General features: G+C 40.9%; 1 protein-coding gene across 3 annotated transcripts in view; it reads right to left on the reverse strand.

The window, feature by feature from the left end:
• LOC143996131 (uncharacterized) overlaps positions 1-11117 on the reverse strand; it is a 34957-nt gene extending 23840 nt beyond the window's left edge. The window contains exons 1-2 of one of the 3 annotated variants that reach the window (XM_077490994.1): positions 10842-11117; positions 9721-10279 (exon numbers count right to left, since the gene is read on the reverse strand). In XM_077490994.1, coding sequence (XP_077347120.1) covers positions 9721-10279; positions 10842-10886 — 604 coding nt within the window. In that variant the 5' untranslated portion in view covers positions 10887-11117. Of the gene's footprint in view, positions 1-9720; positions 10280-10601; positions 10739-10841 lie in introns of those variants that run through there. The other 2 variants (XM_077490995.1, XM_077490996.1) reach the window with 2 other exon arrangements.
• Positions 11118-11359: the final 242 nt, after the last annotated feature.

Here is an 11359-nt window from a genome sequence, read left to right on the forward strand (position 1 = left end):
TCTTACTCCAAAGAAGCCTTTTTGTAGGCAGAGGTTTAGTCTCTTTTCCTCCAGATGCAAAGAGGGACCCTTATGTAGAGCCAGGTACTGAAGAGCATGTGCTATGTGTTTTTCTCTATTTAAAATGAGTAAAACCACAGTTTGGTTTTGGGCTTAATTATACCAAATTATGGTTTCAGTACCAGTCTAGCTGGATTGCACTGTGTTCTGCTTGGCCACAGGTGGCGCTGTCATCACTGGCAAGTGTGAGAATGCAGTTCAGCTGGGTGCATTGAGTGCCACTTTTTCTCGGAACCAGCCCAGTGGGAGTGGCATCCTGCTGTGCATTCTGGGAGAGGGTACTTAAGGTACTAACATCATGTGCTTCTGGGTTTCAGTCCAGAAGATTCTTCTGTCTGTTTGATCCTGGTCCTCCTGACCAGCCCCCATGGCTCTCATGGCCTGGGGTGCGGATCCATCCAATTCCGAGTCTCAGGGCTGGCTAGCCCGAGGCAAAGTAACTGGAAGGAGGATTCAAAGGGGGTCCAGTGCCATCTCGTCTGAGGAGAGGCCAGGGCAACTGAGGAAGCAACCAGGGGAGGACACTTCGGGAGAAGGCAACACTGAAGGCTGGCTTCTCAGAAAGAGCCTGGAGGCTTAGTTGAAAGACACCAAGTGAATCTACACTCGTACAGTATCGCCAGACCAGCTGCAAGATATTGGTACCATATGAGGGCTCCCTAAATTTACCTACATCCTTCAGTTACTACAAGTGTTCTACAACAAGTCTGTGGCAGAGCCTTTACTACAAGTTTTCTACAACAAGTCTGTGGCAGAGACTTTACTACAAGTTTTCTACAACAAGTCTGTGGCAGAGACTTTATTCACAAATGTTATACAAGTCTGTGGCAGTTGTGAATGGCTATACTCTGGATTTCTATGGTGAGAGACTTTCTATTTTGAGCAGTTCCAAGAGTACCTGAACTTTCTGCCTAAACCCTCTAAAGCCCCGTACACACGAGAGAACTTATGTCCGACAGACTTCTGAAGGAGTTCTGCCGGAGTTCTGCCGGAGTTCCGACAGAGTTCTGACGGACTTTTCGACTGAGCGGACTTGGCCACACACAATCACACCAAACTCAGACGGATTCGAACGTGATGACGTACGACTGGACTCGAATAAGGAAGTTCATAGCCAGTAGCCAATAGCTGCCCTAGCATCGGTTTTAGTCCGTCGGAATAGCATACACACGAGCGAATTTTTCGGAGGGACCGGGTCCGGCGGAAAAATTTGAAGCATGTTCCATTTTCTAAAGTCCCTCAGACTTTTCGAATCAAAAGTCCGTTGCAGCCCACACACGATCGAAAAGTCTGACGGAATCATTCCGTCAGACTTTGGATGTTGAAAAGTCCGCTCGTGTGTACGGGGCTTAACCCTCATTGAGAGACTGTGTTTTGTCTACTCTTTTTTTAGTGAATAAAAATCCCAAAAGCGTATCCAGTGTCAGTTTCTGAAATTCTTTGAGGCATCTACCTAGGGAAACCCCTAGACGTACACAAGGTCAAGAAGGTAACGGTAAGCCCAACAAAATCAGACGCTCCTTCAGGAGACAGTGCTACACTTACTTTAGGTACCATTTATGAATTTATACATAGTGATCCTATCCCTCCATAAATGTGTCTTCTAAAGGGAGAATACATTAAATTCAGCTAATCATTCCTCATAGCTGAGAGCCTTCATGCCTCTTTAGTTTAGTTGCCCTTCTCTGAACTCTCCTTAGTTTTACAACCAAAAAGGATATAAACATGTGGTCAAACTTAGGCTCCTTTCACACTTCTGTGACTTGGGCTCAGAATTGTGAGACCCCAAGTTGCAAGACATGTGCATTTCAAAGTATGTCTATGACAGCCGTTCCTGCTGATACTACTGAAGTTGCTGCTACTTCAGGAAAGATTCCTGCACTACATTATTGTTGGTATCCTTCCAGAGCCTGGACTGGCTCTGTGACATCAGCCAAAAGTGGTCTTTAGAGTTCCCTTTTGAAAAGTGAAGATTCGTTTTTTTTATAAAAAGAGCATCTAGAAATTGTGCAACTGCAGCCAATTTTTTTTTTTTTTTTTTTTAGAACACGTGTCCCGTTTTATTTATACTGGTAACCATTTTGACCAGGACTGAAAGTGAAGGGAAGTCCCAAATTTTATAGTTATCACAAAATCAGAAACAGGAGAACTCTTCTAATGGGGACATTTATATTTTAGTGACAATTGTCTAAGTGGGCAATTTGCTCACTTCTGATAGATTTATATTCACTTCCTGTTTTGTCTAAAGAAGAGTAAGTGAATATAAATTTCCTCAAAGGGTCACATATAGCAGAAAAAAACTGATAGAAGATATAACCTTTCCCTACTCTATCCAAAAAAACAAACAAAAAAAAAGTCTGAGCTTTAGATATACTCTAAAGTGTATCTTTAGCCAACCTTTTTGCTGACATCTCCATTGCACCACACACAGGTTGAGTTCAATCAGATCCCTAGATTTTCTTCTGCAGGCACTGGTATGCAAACTATGCACTCCAAATGCCATTCATACCTTATGGTGTGTAACACTCTCAGTGTACAGAGTAGGAACATTTAGCTGGGCTCCTCTGTAGGCAGAGGAGCTGGGGTAATTTGTTTGTGTTATCTGGGCAGAGCTCCAAGGGCTGGGTATCTGTTACCTCCCCTGGCTTCTAGAACTCACTGGATAGTTCTGGAACATAGAGGGTGGAGGCACAGAGACTAAGCCTGAATATTTATAGAGTCTCCTCCAATCCCTGGGTAGGTAAGGCCCAGTAGGTGGGGAGATGGGCAATAAATGTTCTGGAATCTGGCCATGTGAGCAGCAGAGCCTGGTGTCCAGTTGCCTAGAGGAGATGCCTGTGCTGAAGGGCTCTGCCCCTAGACAGAGGGAAGAAGCTAGTAGAAGAGAGAGAGAGAGAGCTGAAGACTCACACTCTTTCAAACCTCAACTAGACGTAGCTGGAGTTACCCTGAAAGTCAGGAGCTGGGCCTGTTCAGCAGTCTCCTGGACTTTAGGATCAATTCAAGAGGGACTGAGTGAGTAACCTTCATTCTTCACACCCCAAGCTTGGACAGAGGAGGGGCAGCAAGGTGCCATACTCTACTAGCCTGTAACCAGGAGGCAGCTTAGAAACATTTCAATTGTTAAAGCCACCCTACACCTCTAGCTTGAGTCCAAAGTCAGCCAGGTGCATCAGCATTTCCTTATGGATCAGCACCTGCACTCAACAATTGGGACATTCTTTTTGTTATTGAATCAGCTGATCCTTCAATTCTATGAGAGGACAGCATATCGATTTTAATTAGTTCATTCCTAGTAGCTAGAGACAGTATCAGGTCCTTAAGTTTGTTTTCAGGGCATCCCATGCTTCTATCCCTATCCACGTTTTAACTAACTAAATAAACAAAAACACAACAAAATACCCTGGACTGGTTCGTAATATCTAATGCCTGGCTGTGTGTAAGGGAGGGCCTGAAAATCCTGCAGCCCTTACAGGGGTGGCACGACAGGTGCATACACAGTAGCCTATGTAGCCCTGTGGAAACTCTTTGAATGCACAGGCGTGCACACTATGCTTTACAAAGGCATCTCAGAATGTCACACCATCTAGGTGCCATGTGGGTTTCTCTGTGTCTCCACATGGATGCCCCGTGAAGGACACTGCAGGATAAAACCCTATGAAAATCTTGCCTTGTGGAAGCTTCTAGAGAGAAAGAGGCAGATAACAGAGAAGTAGTCTCTCTAATCAGACAAGTTATTTGGAATTTTTTTTTTAAGGCATTTTCTGCAACAGCACCGTTAGACAGACCTTGCAACTAGTCACTGAAGAGAAAACTGCCTTAGACAGTTCACCCGGAAGGGAATCTAAAGAAGAAGCCATTTCCCCTCACGTTACTCAGTGACAATGATCATTAATAAATACAAATATAGGGTACATTTTCCTGATGAGAACAAAGTATGTAGCACACCTAAAGAAATCATTACCAAGTAAAATATCACTCGGAAATTATTTTAATCTTTGTTGTGCATCAAGTTTGTAAATCCTCCAAATCACTTTTAAAAATTGACTTTTTTGGTGAGCTTTCTGAACAATTCCTCACTTGTCCCTTCTACTGGAGCAAGGAATCCTGCTAAACCATCCCTGCCTAATCTCCCATATGTTTCTGAATATATTAGCAGGGCTGAAAGGTCTAATCTTTTCCTCCCTCGGGAGCTGTCATCCAGTTTCCTGTTATGAAATCAGCTTCAATCACTACATGATTGACTGATAGATTTGTAACTGAAGATAGCACAAACCTTCTCACATCTCTGTGACTTGAATGAAGTAATTTAGACTAGCCATTAGGGCTATGATATGCTAAGGGTTTTCATAACCTGTCTGGGGAGTAAGCAAACCTAGAATCTGAAATCTATTAAATGATATATAAATCCTCACCTTGTAAAGCTTTCCATAAAGTTTCAAATATAAATGAAAGGCAAAACATTTGTGTATACATATAAAAAACATTATAAATACCGGTTTTCCTTTTTTTTTATAAGTGATTACCTCTGTTTTCAGCTGCATAAGGAGCTCAGAGACTTAGGGGAGGATAAACAGCAGTACACTGCTCTTCCCAGTGAATGGCTGCATGTATGTGTGTATCAGGGACATGCAGTCAGGAGAGGCAGGTGAGGCAAAGCCATGAACATAACAAAAAAAAAATATATATATATATATATATTTTTTTTTTTTAAACCAAGCTTCGAGGGATGTAGCTTGGCGACCTGAGATCACAGAGACCCCATTTGGGCGGTAGGTAGCCTAAATGTTACCCCACCACTGGTAAAAATTTGGAGCTCTTGCGACCTATGGTTCTAGAGATATGGGGCTCCATGTACAGCCTGTCAGAAGCTACATACAGAGCGGCCAGTTTAAATACAAGCTGGCACACTCAGCAGACTGAGAGGATGAGCTCACAGTGCCTCTCACTTCTTCTCAGAGGTACTGAGCTCAATGGAAAGCTTGGAGTCTTGGACCAATGGTAAAGTACCATTAGCCCCAGCTGTCCAATAAAAATGCTGCAGTGGAGGCACTCCTCTCACTGCAGAGTCATAACAAATGCTCCCTTCCAGCCCAGCCCTCTAAACTAGAAGGAAAAAACGGAAATGGGTTTATGGGTATAAGATTTACTCACACAGTTAAGAGGGAGAACGAGAATTTGCTGCTTTTGAAAAAGCAATAATCAAGCTAAATAATATATTATTATCCTATATGTTATAAGATATATAACATATTGCATGCTCTGTAGACAGCGGTACCTGTCTTTTGCAAATATCTCCTAAACCGTGTAGGTTTTGAGATATTTATTGCACCTACAGGTAAGCCTGAATCTAGGCTTACCTGTAGGTCAAAGTGGTCTGTAAGGGTTTACCACTTTAAAGTGTATGTAAAACCAATACCTTTTTTTAAATTTTTGTATGGAGTAAAACCCATCAGCTTATTTTATGCTGTCTTTGTCCAGTTAAAGAGATATCCCTTCACTTCTTGACCCACAGAACAGGAAGTGAAAGACAATCTCTACAAAGTGAGGGAATTCCGCTCAGAACGGGAGTCCTCCCTGAAAGATTTCCCCTCAGTTCTTGTTTTGGCGATGACTGTACCATCTTGGATTCCCCCACACTCTCTATTTCGGTCAACTGGACAAAATCAGAGAGTGAATAAAGAGTAAATGTGACCAAAAAGGTTTCCTAATTCTAAAAGCCAGCCATAAATGGATCGAAATTCGTCCGGTTCAACAGGCACCGCCCAAATTTTGATCCATGTATGGGAACTACGGTTGTTCAGAAGTCAATTTACGGGACAACTTCTGCACAATCACCCTGACAGATTTTCCCAGCTCAATCTGCACTGCAAGCTATAACCTGCAATGCTGGCCAATGTATTCTGATGACGGGGAAGTCTCCCCGATGTCAGAATACAAAGACACAGCAGGATGGTTTCTCTCATCCACCTTGGTCTGTTTTTTTTTTCAACCCATTGCATAAACAAAAGAAAAGCAGACTTATCTATGGGCAGTCCATGCAAATACCAATGTTCGGAAAAATTATTTTTTGCTTTGGGGATCTGAAGTACTTTCTGAAGAGGGTATACAGAAACAATGTAGCGACGCTATTGCGCCTTTTTGTTCATACTGTACAGAGTCATTGTCAAACTGTTCCTTCAAATGCAGCTGAGGTACACAAAGAAAAAACTGCTAAAAGGTAGAATTATTTTTGAAAGAAGAAAAAGTCTCTTCTCCCAAACATGTTTTCCCTGGCCTCTAGCAATGTTTTAGTATGTGTGCACTGTCTGCAGTGCATGGACAGTGTACATCCATGGCTCATCCCTGTAATATACCAAAACTAGAGCCTGGGATGATGTAGTTGTTGGGCGCACATGCAGGAGTTACATCATCAGTAGCTGCCCAATGGTGGAAGTGGAATGACACTGGACCTGGGCAAAATGGCAATCAACATAGCAGCAAGGGGGGTGAAGTAACTACAGCGAGCCTGGACCTGAATGCTTGCACACTATGGCACCCAGCAGACTTAAACACGCCCTGTCATGACTAGGTCACTTATATGCTAAGCACACCCTCTAAAACTAGACTCGAGCATCTACACACAACTTTCTGGCAGACCATATCTTCAAATTCCATTGCTTTGCTGCTCCCTGGCCAATACACTTAAGGCTGTTTTTGGGTGCTGATCTCCCTGGCACGTGCTTGTACATAACTAAAGGATGCAGGACCTGGCAGGAGGAACTACACAGCAGGTATTCAACACATCAGACATGGACCTCCAGAACATAAGTATAGATGCTCTTCTTTAATAGGTTTGTGGTGATCACAAGCCTGTATTATGACAATTTGCAGGCTACTATTGCTGACCTTGTAACATTTTGAGTAATTGTGCCATTTTCTGTAAAAAAGTGTTAATGTGTTGTGAGTACCTACATCCAAAATGCTATGTTTCAAAATATGGTACTGTCATAGGAACCTTTACGATTGGTGTGCCATCCTGGCCTATGGTAAGCCTTATTTTGATTTTTTTTCTCTATAGATATTTGTGCTCTCTACTCTTGAGAAAGCGGCAATAAGCCACAAAACATGTTGAGAAGAATTTGAATAAGACTTACCGGTATGTGAAAGGCTGTACCATCTTGTAATTTAGTATCACTCTAATTGATTCCAACTATTATGCTGTGTACACACGAGCGGAATTTCCATCAGAAAAAGTTCAACGGGAGCTTTTCATCATATATTCTGATCATGTGGACTTTTTACATTAAAAATTCTGACGGACCTAGAAAGAGAACATGTTCTAAATTTTTCTAATGCTGTTCCGACGTACCAAAAACTACGCGTGCTCTGAAGCAAGCACGAGACGGAAGCTATTGACTACTGGCTACTGAACTTCCTTTTTCTAGTCCCGTCGTACATGTTGTACGTCACCGTGTTCTTGACGGTCGGACTTTGGTGTGATCGTGTGTATGTAAGGCAGCTTGAGCGGAATTCCGTTGGAGAAATCTTCAGAGTTTATTCCGACGGAATGTACACGGCATAAGAGAGCATTTTTAGTGCTTAATAATTGGCATTTGTATGTATATGTAACACACCCCCCCTCCCTTTTTTTTAATGATCGATTTTGTAATAAAATATGTTTTTATAACGAATTACTGGTGTCTCAAAAAAATTTAATTTATTTTGTATCCTCACAGGGTGACACTGTGGATACACTAATAAAGATGTGCCACCGTCCTGATAATGTTTTAAAAAAAATTGAGATTACAAGAATGGACTTTATAGGCACACATGTTTAGAATAAAAGTATGAACATTTTTAATTGAATAAGGTTAAAAAAGCTTGTATACAATACATAAAAGAGATCACACATCATACAACAAATTACATAATTACTGGTGTCTATGGCATTACCACAAGTAGACAAAAGCCTCCACAAATATTTTTAGACCTTGCTGGCTGCCTGGCTGCCTCTCATTTCAATAGCTGTGCATCACTGGCCCCGAACAAACATGTAACAAGTCAAATGGAAATTAGAACTGATCAGTACAATTTTTTATGGCGTAATGACTAGTAAAGTATTCAAGCCTTTGGATCAACATGACACCCAGGCAACTAACATTAACATAGTAAAAGAATAGCAGTAGCAGCCTCCTTGCTATTTTATATGTTCCTTTCAAGTAAATATCACACCTTACTACATAACCTTAATTTTAAATGGCTTTACTTCTGATAAACTATTGTAATATTTCCCAAAAATCAACATTTTACTTGTGTTTATTGTCCCCTCTTAGCTGAACCCCTGGCAGGTTTTAATATTAATTGATGTGGTTAATGGTGACTGTTGGACAAAGTAAGCTCACGTCTTAATTACTACACAATGTCTACAGCTCTTTTAATCTGACACTGACAGATAATAATAATTAGTGCTACAAGTTCCAGCAAGTCAGCAACACAATACGATACACTTGCCAACCATCCAGGCTTTGGAGAATTGTCACTTTCACTGGAAATCTCCTGATTTGGTCTCATAAATAAAATCCCATATTTAATGTATTTTGAACTGTCAACTTTGCTTTTTCAGCTGTCTCGAAGGCACACGTCAACCATACGGCTGAACAGGTGTAGGCAGTTATGTCTGAATCAGCAACAATTTTTTATTCTAATTTTGTTATTGATAATAATTTTAAAAAAAATCAAGGATCCTATAGGCAGATTATTTTCCTCTCCTGTGCAGGTTTGCCTACCTCCTGCAGCATTTTTTTACTGACAAAACATGGAAAATTTACTGGCAGAACACATTGTTTACTGGCAACCTGAGAAATTACAGAACTCCTATTGAAAACTTACACAGTGGATAATTTAACTGTATAAAAGTGATATGGAAACACCAACAATACATAAAACAAAGTAATTTGCTGGTTTACACTTAAAAAGTCAATACAGCATGAAATTATCAGCCACTGATATTTACTGGCAGTTGTAAAAAAAAAAATCACAGATTTTTACAAACTGTCAGTAAATTTACTGGCAGTTGGCAACCCAGCTCCTGTGTCATGACTTTGTATTTGTCTGAAGTCTCTTAATTGGTCTCTTTTATTATTGTACAGTACAATGTGTTGTCACTCTATAAATACGGATAGTAAAAACAATAAAGTGCCAATGACTGCTACTAGAAAATGTGTGATTTATAACCTATTGGTTTACTAAAATAAGTTACTGTTAAATTTACACTTAGCCTAAACCACAGTTCTTTATTTTTATTTTTTTTTATCCAAAAGAGTTCTTATCAGTATTAAAAAACTTTAACAACATCAATGCTGACAAAGACATGCACCGATGTTGTACATATTTAGTAAAAGCACAGTTTTTCTTTCAGTACTATTTCCACATAGCTCTTCTATTCATGCTATTGGATGACATTGCTTTCCGGCTTGAATATATGACAATACTAAGCAACAGTCCACAGCAGATTTAGCAGAAAATGTCAATGCACAATAAAGCATCTAAAGTTGTGTTAATTTTATGATCCTTTAAATTTGTAAAGTAATTAGGCTTTTTAACTTATTTGTAGAGTACAATTTCTATTTCAGATTTATTCCTGAAATGATGTATTTGGTCAGTACATTGGGCACTTACCTGGCTTGATATCACAGGTGAGCTGAACTCCCAATGGAGCTCCTCCCAGTTCTGCATTGGCGTATTGGAATTCCGGTACTTCGCCAATGAAGTGTGCCGCTCTGTCTGACAAACGCACAACACCCTGCTGTCCTTCTGAAGGTGGGCATCCCTCCCCGGTGCACAAAACTCTGCCTCGAGACTTCATGCGGATCCGCAGGGGCAATTTGCATTCAATTCCTTTGCAGTCCTTGGTGGCATTGTTGTGTAGGTGGGGAGCTCCTCCCCAAGTGTCTGTGGTACCTGAAACTTCAGCTCTTGAGGATGCTGAGGGCAGATGGCTAGCTCTCCCAGGTTGTAAAAAGCCATCACTGCTAGCTGTGTGTTGGTATGAACGAGAAGCTCTGCTGGCTTTGGCTGGGCATCTGGTGCCCACACATGGTTTTTGTTGGTCACTGTCTGTAGAGCCGCTGGTACAGGATGGACCCCCAGTACATCTCTCCGCAGGGACTTCATAACAAACAAGAAGGAAGAACAGACAACTCAGTCTTACAGAGGACTGCCAACTCACCATTGTTACCTGCAAATCAAAAAAATAAAAATTAAGAACCTTAACTGTTACCCAACAGCCAATTCAACACAATTACTGTGGAATAAAATGCATTATGACATTCGATTTCTCTAAACAGCTGTGCTGAGATCTTTGGAGAATACAGCTGCGAGCAAGTTCACATCTCTGAGTACTCTGTGACACATAAAATGCATTCTTCCATGCAAACAAAATAGAACCTCTTTAATGTCTCTACATAAAAGCTTTTGGAGCATGTGTTTGCAATTGTCTCTCTTTCAGTGTTCTTGGATTCAAGTATTTTCGTTAAGCTAGAATAGATTTGTAAAGAGACCTTTTTATGGCAGGAATACCTTGGGAAGGCTTGCAGGGTCTAGTCTTCTATGCTGCTACCTCCAATTAATGACTTATCATCTGTGCAGAGTGCTCGCTCTATCCAAGCAAGTGTGACCTCTACAGAGCTACAGGCTGGAGAATGTTATGTGCAACATTCCTCAGATTTCATTAGCTTCAAATTTCTTAGAGACCACCCATTAACCCTCCCCTCACAAGCCTAAATTGTTCTGCAACTTACCTTAAATGAAAGTCTCATTCTGCAGTTCCCTCTACGATTCTTCATTTATATACTGTACAAACAGCCATGCTGGTTTGTGAATTCCATGTCAGCTTTTCAGTCGTTCATTAAGAGTGTCCTGGGTTCCCCCATGCTGTCACTTTGATAGAGGAGAGAAGAATAAGGTTAAGTGTTAGTGACTCCCTCAAATGTAAATCCAAGTTTTAGCCTAATTATGGTAGCCAGGGGCAGGAATGCTTTTCATTGTGTAGTCAATCTTCTCTTTCAGACTGAAGTTGGTAAAACCTTTTTTTCTTTTTTCATTACTCTCCAAGGTTCAGCTATACTCAAGATGTTTAAGAGCTATTGGGTTTCAAGACCACTTCCTGCATTTTTGTGGGGATAGATAATTTACTTACAAAAACAAAAACAGAAGCCAAGAATAGGTATATCTCCAACTCTCTCCGTTGACTTCCATATAAACGAAAACATAAGTAGGAATATTTCAACATGTCTATTCCAGGAGAATTTCATCTTTG

This window comes from Lithobates pipiens, unplaced genomic scaffold (genome assembly GCF_037356315.1).
Source record: "Lithobates pipiens isolate NorthernLeopardFrog02 unplaced genomic scaffold, aLitPip1_a1.2 Scaffold_19, whole genome shotgun sequence".
In the NCBI taxonomy this organism is placed as follows: Eukaryota; Metazoa; Chordata; class Amphibia; order Anura; family Ranidae; genus Lithobates; species Lithobates pipiens.